We start from the raw sequence: 14,728 nt of genomic DNA on the forward strand, positions 1-14,728 counted from the left end.
TTGGTTTAATGTCAGTCTCTTTTTGCTCTTTTGCTTTAAATAGAAACAGTCTCTACGCCTAGACCTAAAAGAATAGCCAAATGAACCAAGCTAAACTAAATCTCACAATGCTGTTTACAAAAAGGTGAGAAATGCGCTAAGATGTGCACAGAGATAGGCTGGCCTAAATCCATTATAACAGTGTTTGTATTGCGTGAGCTTGTGACACCTCACTTACACCCGGAAGCTCGCGACGCGTTCTCAGTACAGTACGGTAAAGAGGTCGTCTTTGTTTGGCCCGTGCGCGTGCATGCTGCCCGGTTGCCTGTGCGCGTGCGGCCGCCTTTTCTCGCAGTGCGACTCCTCCAGTAGCAGCAGTGCGTTCCCTCCCTTCTCCCTTCCGTGGCTCTCGCCCTCTCAGTCAGTCTGCCTCAGTCCATTTCTGTAAATACCAACGGCGCATCAATTTCTTTGCTACTCTCTCTTTTCATCTGTCGGGAAAAGCCTGTGCTGGTCCAGCGTGCTTTACAGGTCAGTAAATATTTAGATTTATTTTGAAGCCACATCCTCATCGCTCTGTCCAGGCAACATCTGCCTAGGATAGGCAGCAACCTTTATACGCATCTTCCAAAAACGAACCACTTACCGCTTTGCCACTTTTTATATAATTTATGACGCACATTTTGTCCGTGTAAACTTGAGCTTACAAAGGAATGCTTGTTCAGCTATCGAACACTGACAACCATGGCACCCAACTCCTGTGTTTTGTAACAAACCACAATAGACTATCTTCATATCACCGCACAAGGCGTAAAATGATGATGACACAAATATTAAGCTCCAAATTATTACATTTCTTAAAACATTTCTTAGTCTTTTCGTTGCCTGGAAGAAATGGCAATATTATGTGTTTTAAAACTACCCATTACCTCTCAGGTTAGTGGTCGACCTATAGGCAGAATCTCATACATGGCGTGAAATTGATGTGATTACCTTGCCTGCGGGTCGTGGGGAAGCAGTCAGGCTTGCTGAGACTGCGTTTCTCCCGGTATTAACTCTCTTCATCTAGACCAATGTCGATAAGAGTGGATACGTTTGGACAGGACATACGGTAGCTCTTTCAGCATAGAGCAGCCTCTGCATCACCGGGACGGAACACAATGTGGTAGCATGTTTTACAGGTTAAATCTATTAGACTATATCTTAATAAATAAATAAATAAAATAAAATAAAATAAAACATGTTAAGTGGAGATAGAAATACCAGGCGGTGATGAATTGTATAGTTTTTTAATGGGCTTTTTGTTCCTGTTTTTCACTTTTAGTTTTAATTTTCCTATTAAATTTATTTGTGTAGGCCTAATATTTCACAAATTGATATGTATTGATATATTTTACTTAACAGTTTTTACTTATTGCCGACAGGTGGATGCTTTACTCGTGCACGCTAAGAGAGGTCAAAAGGCCCAGCAAGTCCCCTCAAAGATTACATCAATGCGTCTGGCTTCTGGTGACGCAGATAGCAATCACAATTCTTCACATTTGCGACATTTTGTTTCGCACTTTTTGTTTAAAATAATGAATAAAATGCTACATATAGCTAGCATATATATATATATATATATATATATATATATATATATATATATATATATATATATATATATATATATATATATATATATATATATATATACACACACACACACACACACAACTGATTGAGTTTCACACTCAGCCAGCCTCATTTTACGCCCTCGTTTAGTTCTAAGAAGCCAAGTACATTCACAGCCTCACAGAAAGAATAGTTCTTGAAAAGACTAAAGAGGTGAAGAATGACTCACACAGCGTATACAGGCTAACCGTGAACTTTCAAAATAACTACATAAATTAAACATTTAACTTGGGACACAATTCACGTGGTTTCACGTTAGGCGATTTCTGTATTATTAGGCTTTTTTGGGGGGGGGGACTGCGCAATCAGTTTACAGCAAGATGTAGTCTAAACTGAAAGGCCTAATTGATACGTCTATTGTATGAAATTATTCATCCATAAAAAGTTGGCCTATGCAAAAACACTTGCTAGTATATTAGGAAAACGTGTCTTCCCGAACTAGAGTATTTCTTAAAACAGTGCCCTTTTTTTTTATTTGAGTAAGAGCTGATAAGATCACTTGTCTCTTTGGCCTGTAAATGCCTCAAACGCAAACGAGCATAATAGTCTTCCCATTCACACCTCTTAAAGACTGGTCTACATTTGGCAAGCGCTGCCACACAGCAATATTTAGTGTGAAGGCTGCATATAGGATAAGTACATCCATTGACAAATTGACAAATCAGATCTGTATTGACTTGTTTTAATACGGAGTTGTAGCCACAATACAAACATTTTGAAGGCATGGAGCTCATAAGCACCAATGGATAGCGGTTTATTTCCTCGCATTTTCCCTACACCGTGATTACGTCACAGCCAGTGGCGTCGGCAAGGCTGTCTATCCTCACACACCCCTTTTCTACTATTACAGTCAGTGCTATAACATGAACCCAAACTAGGAGTAAATAAAACCTTTTTTTCCGAGGAGTAATTCCGCTGCGTAAGCGTGCAACAAAGGCACATCTTTACTCCATTCCATTCCACGCACGCCATGGCCATAGTGAATGTATAATTCTTTAAATAATACAAAAAGATGAACGATATGAACATGATCAGGCCCTTTGAGAGCTATCGTCTTACATTTAATGCAGTGTTTTGAATAAATAATGACACAAGCCATTTTTGCCTGTCTGTTTGAGTTACTGCAGAGGGCAGGTTATTACAAAAATAACACAAGCTGAATGACAGTCACTAATAGACTAGAGATAGTTTAGTCGACAGTAAGGCCAGTCTTCGAGCGCACTGAACTCTTGCTACAGAGGGAGGGAATCTGCTCAATTTGGCTGTCACCGCGAGAGGACGCACTGTCACAATTTTAAGAATGGAAACATTCTGCCGTAGCCCAGAGCAACAGGCTTGACTGCCTGCACTGCACTCAGCAGTTCACCGGATACTGAAACAAACAACATTGTGATTAGTCCTAACTCGGACTTATTGTAACATTATAGTGGTGTTAGGCATTGTTTAAGTTGGCTTAATGTAATTTATTTATTTTTATTTTTTTTTGTGACCAGTGTCTTCTTTTCTTTTTTCCCCAACATGAATTCCCAACATGTTGTTTATTCAATGTATTTGGAGTAAAAAATGAATCTTACCTTAGTTGGGAACCTCTCCTGGCGTTTCTCTATTCAATTAGGGCAGGCCCCTCCCCTTAACTGATGACACTGACAGACCCTCCTTAAGTTGCGTCGCGCCACAGCTGTCTGCGAGCATTGAGCTGCCTGGCGCCATCCTGAAAGAATGCCTTCACTGTAAAAAAAAAAAAAAAAAAAAAAAAAAAAAGGTAGGAGTGAGAGAGCAGTGTCGGGCGAGAGAGCCAGAACTTTAGTGAGGACTGAGAGCAGAAGCTAATGGACACAACCACTCCAGCGCACCAGCACGCCTGAGCAGTGATTTGAACCCGCTGGGTCAGCGCACTGAAGCCGACTACTGCAAACGAACCGCGCGTATTGCTTGTTGAGCTCAGCTCAAACTTTTCAAATAGGAACAAGTTCAGCGACAGTGTCTCTTTCGTTTTGGACGTATTCGTTGACGAGCGTATTAACTTTGTAATGCTGGGTATGTGTCTTATTTAAGTATATGTTTAAATACGGCTTCGCATTGTTTCTGTCAGATGTAAATATTTATTTTGAGCCGTTCAAAGGAATGTCCAGATTTAACACCTTATTTCTGTGTTCAGGTGATTGGAAGCGCGCACGGAACCTGTGGATTTAAACAAACGGATTTGGAACTTTCTTTCTTGTAAACTGCACAAGGTGGCCTGGCGTGCATGAACATAGACTGAAATAAGAGCAACACAATGGAGGTTAGCCCGGACCAACCCCGGTGGATGAGCCATCATCCAGCTGTATTAAACGAGCAGCATCACAGCTCACATCACCCAGGCCTCGGCCACTCATATATGGACCCCTCGCAGTATCCGCTTGCTGACGATGTGGATGTACTCTTTAATATCGATGGACAGGGCAACCACGTCTCTCCTTATTATGGGAACTCAGTCCGTGCCGTACAGAGGTACCCTCCTCCTCCACACAGTAAGTAAACGGCCTCTCAGGCCTTTATTTAATCAAGGCCACATTATCTATTTAGTCTCTGTGTGTAATTTAGCTCTGCAGATTAGATGCGCTGGAGTTATGGAATTTTATTACAAAGACACAAAAACATTGGTTTACTATTGGAAAAAGTGTCAAATCTGACCCAGTTTAGTTTTCAAGTCTAGCCTCTTGTAAAATACAATTCTGCAACATTTAGCCTATTTTACGCATAGGTCTGTTTTAATGTAGCCGTGCCCTGACAGGTTTAAATCTGTGTATGTGTGCTTAAAATTAAGACTGCAACGCGTTTAATCACAAAATGTTCTAAAATAATTTAGTCAAAAATCGCTTTAAATACTAGGCTACGTTGGAACTGCAGAGATGCGCTGGGCCCTGGTTGAAATGTTTTAGAATGATAAGATATTGCTGAGTGGGATCATTTCGTATCGCTGGCCTGTTTTCTAAATCACGCTTTTTGGGTCAATTTGAATCAGTTGCACTAAAGCGAGTGACATTTTTCAATCCAGTGCTAATGTGTTTTTGTGCTTGTTCTAGGTAGCCAAGTGTGTCGTCCATCGTTACTACACGGTTCTCTGCCGTGGCTGGAGGGGAGCAAAGGCATTGCCCCACATCCCAGCACTTCCCCCTGGAACCTAAGCCCCTTCCCCAAAAACCCTCTACACCATGGGTCCCCTGCCAGCCTCTCAGTCTATCCACCGGCCTCCTCATCTTCGTTGTCCAACGGCCACTCTAGTCCGCACCTCTTTACGTTTCCCCCGACCCCTCCCAAAGACGTTTCACCGGACCCCGGTATCTCCACTCCGGGCTCCAACAGCTCCGCTCGTCAGGAGGACAAAGAGTGCATAAAGTACCAGGTTTCCTTGGCAGAGAGCATGAAGCTGGAGTCAGCTCACAGCCGGGGTGTGACGTCTATCGGAGCAGGGTCATCCTCTGCCCATCACCCCATCGCCACATACCCACCTTATGTCCCCGAATACGGCCCAGGCCTCTTCCCACCAAGTAGCCTGATAGGTGGGTCATCTTCTAGTTATGGTTCCAAAACAAGACCAAAAACAAGGTCCTGTTCAGGTAGGCGTGCGCTTTATTACATTCACTTTTAACTTAACATTATTCCCCAGATTTCCAGCTGCTCCAAAATGAGCTATTCATACAAAAATTAGGCTGAAGACCCTTTATTAGAGTTGGCACCACCACCACCACCAATAATAATAATAATGATGATAATAATAATAATAATAATAATAATAATAATAATAATAATAATAATAATAATAATAATAATAATGGACTGCTCTCTTGCTCTAAGGGGCATACTGGGGAAGTCAGCTCTATGGGCTGTGTCGCCTCGTTTATATGTTTAACATAATCCCATTACTGTCAGACCAGTGCACGCCACAGTTGCTTTGTTTACTCAGCGCCGGATGCTGCTCGTTCATTCACGGGGAAAACGCTAGTGAATTGCCGGCGTGTCGGAGTGCACTAAAATATTTTCAAATTGCACAGTGAAGGCAAATATTATTTGAAGGTTGTGGTTCTGTGCATGTTTCTGAAATGACATGTCAATATCTTGATTTAGTGGAAACAAAAACCCAGCATTAGTTGATGTGTGATATACACAGAGGCAACAACATAATAGGCCTGTGTTAGTTGAGAATTAATTGGTATCATATGTAGTCGATGCGTTTCTTATAATGAATCCTAGCCTATTATTATTGATATAAAATTTTAAAGGAAGCGTGAAGCTCTTTCTACACACTCCATGCTGGATTTCACTCATAAAAAAACATCGTAACCTATGCCTCTCACATCATGCCTCTGTAATGAAGTCTTCCTGTGCTCTTGCAGTTCGCAAAAAGGGGAAGTGTGCCTGCTTAAAATGCAAACGTACTCAGTCCCGCACAAAAACCCTGTGTGAATTTCTGCTTTCAAATAATCTGTGTGACTCCATCTTTCAGCGTCAACGGGCCCACGCGCGTTTCACCTGTCGGTGCCACTGTAGTGCAGTCAAATTAAGAGCAGCGACGCTATTATTATTATTATTATTATTATTATTATTATTATTATTATTATTATTATTATTATTATTATACCGTTTTCATAACATACATTATAGTAGCCTACACTTTTACTAGGCCATTTCAATTTCTGTGTTGTTGTTGGTGTTGATGTTAAAGGTCAATTATTGGTGTTCTTTGCTTAATATTGCTCAAGCAAGCAAAGGCTAATGTTTGAATGTGAAGAAAGTCCACAACAGCACACTTTTAAAACTCGTGTCTTTTTTCTCATGCAATAGGCTAATGTTTGGCATTATTCCACTATTTTGTCTGCAAATGACGATACAATTTGACATTTTAATGTTTTTAACTGTCCACTAACCTACCGTGTGTCTGTGTCTATTGCGCTTGCAGAAGGTAGAGAGTGCGTGAACTGCGGGGCCACGTCGACTCCGCTATGGAGGCGGGACGGTACGGGACACTATCTCTGCAACGCCTGTGGTCTCTATCATAAGATGAACGGGCAGAATCGTCCTCTAATAAAACCGAAGCGGAGATTGGTACGTTCCCACCAAATTGTGTCAAATTCTATTTCACCGTTATCTTCTGTTGGTCTTCTGTGCTATTCTCCCTAATAGGAAAAATACTTTACTTTACTTCATTTGTCTAATCTGCCTTTTTAAATAGACTGTGTTTCATCATGACATGAAAATAAATGTGAATAATAATAATAATAATAATAATAATAATAATAATAAAATAGACCGACAATATTTAAATGCCCATGCATTTAACTATTCACCTGCATTTAACTATTATTCTATTCAGAAAATACATTTTGAACACAAATCAGTTTTATTGATTATTATTTGGAACCATATCCATAAGCTCACGAGTAGGCTGCAACTCCATGCTTGTCTGTAATGTGAAAAGCCGACTTTCCCGGAAAGGGCTGCCGGATATCTGAACAGTGCAGATAAGTCGCTTCTAACAACACCGGCCGCTTCCCCAGTCATAACATACAGCCGGTGGAGTCTGAGGCATGCCAGCACACAGGCGCAACTTGAGTTTGTTTAGCGCTCGAAACACTTAAAACGCTGCGCTAATGGTCATGACACACTTGACCTTGTCCTCAGCAGATTGGACGAACACAAGACCTGCTTCTCTGCAGGTTAAAATTAAAACCCCAAACACTAACGAGATATGATGCAGCTATGTGCGCGTGAACAGCACCAGGTATTATCAAGCCACAACACATGAACAAATGAAAATCTCCTCAAAGATAAAGTAGCCCCGTATCCGCTATGGTCACTTGTCTATTGATTATTTTAGAGATTATAACATCAATGTCAAGTCAACAAAGGAGTGCAGTGAAAACTCGGTTCAATTTGTTACACAGTTCGCTTGGCAACCATTATATCCAACCTACTTCTAGCATGTGTTTTATCTGCCTGTGTGTAATTGGACGTTTTGCTGGATATTTTTAAACTCTTTTGCGTTCCGGTGAAGATGTTTTTATTTATTTATTTATTTATTTTAATCACCGCCTTTTCTAACGTAGTTGCACTCACACAATAACGGAAAGGCCATATGCATTATACAATTGGGTGCAAAATAACAACTGGGACTAACGCTTTATTGTCGTGTAGACTTAGCCTATATTTTTATTGCTGTAAAAATCATGTTAATAATTTATTGCATTTGCTTGTCGTTTAAAAATCCTATACGGATTCATATACTATGTAGAGTAGATTTGTAGGTCTTTATCATTAACATGTATCCAGTCGATCTGAAGAATCAGATGAATGGAAATATTATCAGCCTATTTCTAGTACGTGTGACATTGAATCCTTTAGTTCAGTCAGCCTTAGCCACACTACTTCATAATATTGTCGTGATTGATGGACTCATCATGTGATGTTGGTTTTCTTTTGTGTGTTCAGTCTGCTGCCAGACGGGCAGGAACATCCTGCGCTAATTGTCAGACTACCACTACCACGTTGTGGCGGAGGAACGCCAATGGCGACCCGGTTTGCAATGCCTGCGGCCTCTACTACAAACTTCACAATGTAAGTATTGCTGCTAATGATATATTTTCTCTTCAAGCTCATGGTCCTTCTTGTCAGATGTCCAGAATAGCACGTTCCGCTGACATTACTTATGTCTTTCTGTACCTGCTGGGCAAAGAGCTTTCCGGCCACATTAACAAGACAGAAAATTAAAATGATTAAAATATTACATTCAAGTATAAACATTCTGAACATCTTTTAAAAAAACTGTAATATAAACATTTTTATTTATTAAAATTTGTCTTTTCTGGGCTGTTCTGTACTGCATGCTCCAGGTACTCCAGTCTTTCTTTTGGCCTCCATGTAGTGTGATCCTTTTTTTTTTTTTAGCAACAAATTAATATATGTTATGTACTGTTGTTTTATGTTAGAGCACAACAGACCACAGACAACATGTTTTGTGTTTGTAAAATGTGTTTTTACAAACATTCTGCTTTCATGCTTTCTTTATAGTCTGTTTGTTTTGTTTCATACTGTGTTGTATATCCAGAGTCAACATTAAAAAAGAACTCTCATACACATTAAAGCATGTTATATGCACTTGAATCATTAAGATAGGTTTGCTCAAAAAGTTGATATCTGACAATATCATGGAGAAATCTCAGCTCTATTCATTAGAGCAGCAGTAATATAATTGATTTGGATTCACTGTCTCTACATTTTTTGTAGGTATCCATTTATGGCATAGTGGTAGCCTTATATTGTCATAATAGTGCACGAATTTGGTGCATTACCCTGATTTGCACTACAATGGAAGTTCTCCACGTTCATAATTTTCTTTCCATTTTTCCATTTTTAATTTTGTAGGCACATCTCTTATGATTTGTTTTATTCTTATTTAGAATGAGAATAAAATCTAGTGGCTGTAAAACAAATTTACCCTCATCCAAGAGGTCGCTTAGAAGATGTGTGTCTTGACAGTGTGCTGATGTGACAAAAATACTAATCTGCCATCTTTCTGTCTTCTTTGAGAGCAGATCAACAGACCTCTGACGATGAAAAAGGAAGGCATCCAGACAAGAAACAGGAAGATGTCCAGCAAGTCAAAGAAGAGTAAAAAGTCTCAAGACAACATGGAGGACTTCTCCAAAAGCCTGATGGACAAGAGCAGTTCTTTCAGCCCCGCAGCCCTGTCCCGCCACATGTCCTCATTCCCCCCCTTTTCACACTCCAGCCACATGTTGACCACGCCCACACCCATGCACCCCTCTTCCAGTCTCCCGTTCCCGCACCACTCAAGTATGGTAACAGCCATGGGCTAGTCCCATTCTGAACTTCAGCACGCCCAATGGTACCTCTGCTTCTCAACAGACACAAAGACAGCTTATTGACCCAAACGAAGCTCATGGTCTCACTCCTCATCCAAGATGGGGCGACAACAGACTTTAGACTCTTTTTATGAGTTGTATTTTATTTTTGTATGACAGTGCACCTCTGCAAAGTGAATGCTTTGCAGACTGTACTATGGCTCACTGACCTCTGGGGACCTCAACCAAGAGAGAGACATTTGCCCTACACTGAGGCTGCCCCCTTCATTTATGTACAAAAGCCATTTTCCATCCAACAATACAAACTCTTTTAATTTTCAGTTCAGCCTCATCTTGCACCTGTGTAACAGGATCCCCTGCTCCTTTCCTTCTTCCTCTAACTGGGGGCAGGCATTAAATACGTATATTTGTACAAATTGTATGAAATACAATACATTTAAGAAAGACTTTTTAATAATTAAAAAATGGAAACTGAGCATCTAAGGTACAGGGCAGAAGAAGAAGCACAGAGTGGACTCAGAGGACTGTCAGAAGGGCAGTTTGTTCTGATGTATTAATTTAAGTGAAAGTGGCAGCTCTGAGCGCAGTGTCCCTCTGCTTCTTGTCTTTTGATGTGCTATAGGTCTGGGGCGGGTGCGTTGTGTTGATGCGAACATGTACACACACTGACACACACACTGACATAGACGAACACATCACTTGAAAGATTTTTTCCTGCCCACAGATTATATGCATTGTGAAAAGGTTCCTGTATTTGTTATTTGTATGTATAAATCAGAGTACCAAAAATATGAAAGAAACAAAGATGTAGAATTATTTCTTTATGTTATGCAGACTGAATGGTTGTAAAAAATTTAATAATAATAATCACTAGTGTAAAATATGACTGCATTTTGTTTTGTAAATTCTTTTCCTCTTTGAAAATAAATAAACTAGTTTAATCTCTGTTGATATGTCAGTGCTGTGGCCATGCCTCATTTTTTAATCTGTATCATTACACAACATGCTTGATATGTACTGTACACTCACAGCCGACAAATGGTCAGTTAGGCACAAACAGGAAGAACCGGAATAAACAGTGGTTATGCAGGAATCTAGTGGTTGGGTCAAAGCTGACTACTTGTTGTCCATCTGACCAATAACCAAACGTGCCACTCCATGCAAGAATCACATTCACGATTTATAAGGGGAAGAGCGATGATTGGGCTAGAGTGTTGTACATGCATATTTAAAACCCTGTGATCAAATTGACTGCGAAAGAGGAAATAAGCAGGAAATACTAGTTTCAACCACTAACATGCTCATTTACATACAGGAAGATTTAATGGCACATTAATATTATTCATACAAACTGATAAACTTTTGTACTTTTATATCACTTAGACTTAGTTTTTTTTTAATCAGAACATAGCTCATAGTTCAGTGTAACACACAATGAGAAAATGTGGTTTCAAAGAAATGCATTCACCAAAAGGTGCTCTGTGATGTTATTGTTTTGCCTGGAATGTTCTACAGTATGACACTAAACTTATTTATGCTGCATTTACTCAATTACAGGTTTATTTATTGCAAAAAGTGCTCTTTCCCAAACTTTGCAGTACATATATATCTATAAAGTCTGCAGTTCTTCTGTATTTTGCACAGGAGGAACATGTTCATGTGCTGCAAGGGAGCGGAATGATGAGCACGGAGAAAGAAACGCACAGAAAGCTCCATTGGCACACCAATCCACTTCTTTGGACAAACAGCTGACCCACCCTGCACTCAGAAGAAGGGCCTCGGAAGTATCACCTCTGTGAGGGAAAAATGAGCATTATTATGTAAAAATAATCTAGCACACCGCATCTGAGCACCATAAAGTCTGTGTGAAGTTACATGTTTGAAGTAAACAACAGTGCACCTTTAAATGAATGTCTTAATAACTGAATCTTATTGATGCACTCTTTAGTATTGACCTTTAAGTGCACCTTTACTTCTACGTCAGGCCCCATCACTAATGTGAGAATGTCTTTGCTTGAGTGAAGAGGCATAGCAGTGGTCTGAGGGCTTCCTGCAGAAAGACCTCAGAGAAGTCAGGTATTTGGCATCATTTGTTTCTAAGCCGCTGCAACCAATCAGGAGATTTGCTTCTGTGTTTTAATAATGAGGTCAAGGGGGCATATGGATGAGAATGGCAGCAGTGCATGGCTCTGTTTGTATAGAAAGGGATTGAGGGGAGCTTTGCCTTGCACTGGGACCCTATGGCCTTTGGCTGACCTATCCCCTGTGTTTGCTGTGGATGGATGCCAGGGGTGAGTGCGTGTGCAGTGGCTAGCTCAGGTGTGGAGGGCTAACGGACACAGTGTCATCTGTCCTCTTCTCCTTTTCTTTGGCCTGCTCATGGACATATTGTCTGCCCCTCTCTGGCTACATCGTCAGGTGATGATAGAGCTGTGCCTGTAATTGGCCTAAAGTTCATCTTTGTCAAGTCATCCGTGGGTCAGACCTAGGATTACTTTAGAAGATTTTGGAAGCTCAGCTCTTATACAGACAACTTTTTACTCTAATAGTTAAGGACAACATTTAACATTAGTTCAGAAACATGTTGCATCTTTTTGGAGGACGGGAGAAAGTGTGCAGATGGATATTCAAGTCAAACACATAGTTTCATTGCACACCTCAGATATTTTCAGTCTTTTTTCAAAGTTATACTTCCATTTTCATTATCTTTTGTTATTTATTGCACCACATACTAAATTATATGATCGGACAAGAGATAGGATACATGTTATTTACAAAAATAATAACATTAACCACATTGCATTATTGGGGTCAGAAAAAACCAAACCCTAAAACCCATATTGCTGCTACTTAGATATATTAGGTACGTATCACGTCCAAAAATATTACATGGTTATATCTTATAAATTAACCACAACTGCTCTAAATCTGTAATTTGATGATTAAACAAGCTTGTTACACCTCGTCATAGTTACAAACCAAAACATGCTAATGAGTATAGCGACTGTAAAAGTGTTGACTGGTTATGGTTAATATCTCATACATAATGATAAAATGATAGCATTGATCATTTTAGCTCCTTGTCAGGTCTTCTGGAACCTAGATGATGAGCTGCTCTTGCATTGTGGGGGTTCTCACACTCACACGTTGAAGATCCTCTCAAGACTTTTCAAAAGATCAGACCACGCGGTGCATTGTCTCCTTAACAATCGTAAATTTTAAGCATAATCTCCCGTCACAACATTGCAGATAAAAGATAATTATCTCTTTTACTGAGGTGCCCTGGGGCTTATTGGACGGCGGTGCAGACAACATGCCTAAACCATTGCATCCCACACACACACACACACACACACACACACAGTCTCTCATATAGACTATAAAAACTCAAAATCTCTCATCCACCATAAATAATCAACTAAACTTTCATTTCATTTGGGATTATTGTATTTCTCATTTGTTTATTCTAAAAGGATGTGGCAGTTCAATAGTTAATTTTAGAAGCACATCAGTACAATATGTACTGCCAGTCATAGAAAATGCCATACATATTGATACATGCGGAGAGAGGAGTGGGGCAGGAAGAGAATGTACAGATGGACAGTGTTACATTATTTAACAAGAAACAAGAGTAAAAGTATGCGCAAATGCCAATGCCACCTTGAACCCCCAATGTCTAAGATGTCAGTCAGCCTGAGAAGAAAGAGCCAGTCGGAAACAACCTCTCTATGCCCCCCTCCTCCACGAGGAACTGTGGAACTAAGAAGTAAAGCAGGCTACTGAAAAAAATTAAGATAAACTCAAAATGTCTAGAGCAAATGGGCAAAATGTCTAGGCCAATGATTTAATGATAAATGTAATTTCAATCTTTCTTTTATAAAGATATGATTGGTGCCATTGGCACTAGGCAATGGTGCATCTATGATGTGTTTATTCACTACTTTACTCAACAAGCTGGTTTTCTTCTAAAAAGGGGGAAGGGCAGTCATGGCTCTCTTGAAACTAGGAGGAAGGAGAAAAAGTGCAGAGTAACAGGTCAGAGCAAGTGGAAATGAAAAAACAAAACAAAACAAAAAAACAAGAAAACCTGAGTTAAGGTGTACCAAGTAGAAAAGGCCCATAAAATGACCCCATGATAGAATCTGGAAACAACACTAAATGTAACCTTTAATATGTACATGTTGAACTGAGTTGTCCCAGGGTAATGGCTAGTCGACCTCTAGTCCCCAGGGCCAAACTGAAACTCACCTGTCAAAACTTTAGTGTCAAAAGCAAATTTGCATTGGCGTGCATTCACAAACTGTCACTGGGGTTTACCCAACAGTGTGACTAAAACTGAGCAATAACAAAACAATCTGACAGATACCTAACTGGTTTGCTTATAAAAATCCCAGAGAGAAGTGGAGTTGACAGGCGTTTGTGGTGATCTCCTGAGTGCGGTGGATTAGAGCAGTTTGATGACATGATTTTAACTAAGGTATAAGTTATTCCTGGACTATGTCATTGCTTAATCACCGTGATAAATGATGATGATTTCTCAAAACAGAAGTGGATTATTCTTAGATCGTCTTTCTATAGCATAATATAGCATAAAGACTATATTTGGCCTATTTTGTCTCTAGGACTAGTTTAAGGGATTACTTTTGACTCTGTTTGGCAAGTATACAAGAGATTTTGACTTTGAACTGACTGACTACTGTAACAGAAGTAATGATTAGTTTAAGTAATACAATGATTTTATGATTCAAATTGCTCAAGTGTGATAAAACATCCATTGCTTTATGCGTGAGCTCAGGTCAAATACTATCAATAAGATAAAAAGAGATTTAAACATAAACCAATCAGAGCATATTTATTAGGTAAAAACTACAGCCAAAGCCAGTGGTGAAAAATATCATTGGGATTTAAGCTTTTTATCTGTAGTACCTCAGGAACTGAAAGAAATTAGAAACGTGATATGTTATCTCCACTACTAACTATCAACCTCAGATCTCAATGAGGCATAATTTGTGTCATTGTATCTTGCTGATATCACAGCTAACCTGGATTATCTACACAGCTTTAAATATTTTGGCATGCAAACAAAACATAGATTATCTGATTGACTGATAATCAAAAGACAAACACAACTTTTTATTCAGTCCCTATTATGTCAAATCTTGAACACATTCAAATCGAAGTCTGAGAGTAGATTAAATGTGGTGTTCAGT

At 39.7% G+C, this 14,728-nt stretch overlaps 1 protein-coding gene across 4 annotated transcripts; it reads left to right on the top strand.

The window, feature by feature from the left end:
* Positions 1–306: 306 nt before the first annotated feature.
* Positions 307–10,476, top strand: gata3 (GATA binding protein 3). 4 transcript variants are annotated; one of them, XM_020926262.2, is made up of 6 exons: positions 307–510; positions 3,812–4,166; positions 4,722–5,255; positions 6,596–6,741; positions 8,125–8,250; positions 9,228–10,476. In XM_020926262.2, exons 2-6 carry the CDS (start codon positions 3,932–3,934, stop codon positions 9,510–9,512), a joined length of 1,326 nt encoding a protein of 441 aa, XP_020781921.1. In that variant the 5' UTR covers positions 307–510; positions 3,812–3,931; the 3' UTR covers positions 9,513–10,476. The 4 variants fall into 4 exon arrangements, with proteins under 4 accessions (XP_020781921.1, XP_055010031.1, XP_020781919.1 ...); XM_055154056.1 differs by lacking the exon at positions 307–510 and adding an exon at positions 3,080–3,690 and having other exon boundaries at positions 9,223–9,377; XM_020926260.2 differs by lacking the exon at positions 307–510 and adding an exon at positions 3,208–3,690.
* The last annotated feature ends 4,252 nt before the right edge of the window (positions 10,477–14,728 follow it).

Source organism: Boleophthalmus pectinirostris, unplaced genomic scaffold, assembly GCF_026225935.1.
Source record: "Boleophthalmus pectinirostris isolate CB_2022bp ecotype Guang Dong unplaced genomic scaffold, ASM2622593v1 HiC_scaffold_18, whole genome shotgun sequence".
In the NCBI taxonomy this organism is placed as follows: domain Eukaryota; kingdom Metazoa; phylum Chordata; class Actinopteri; order Gobiiformes; family Gobiidae; genus Boleophthalmus; species Boleophthalmus pectinirostris.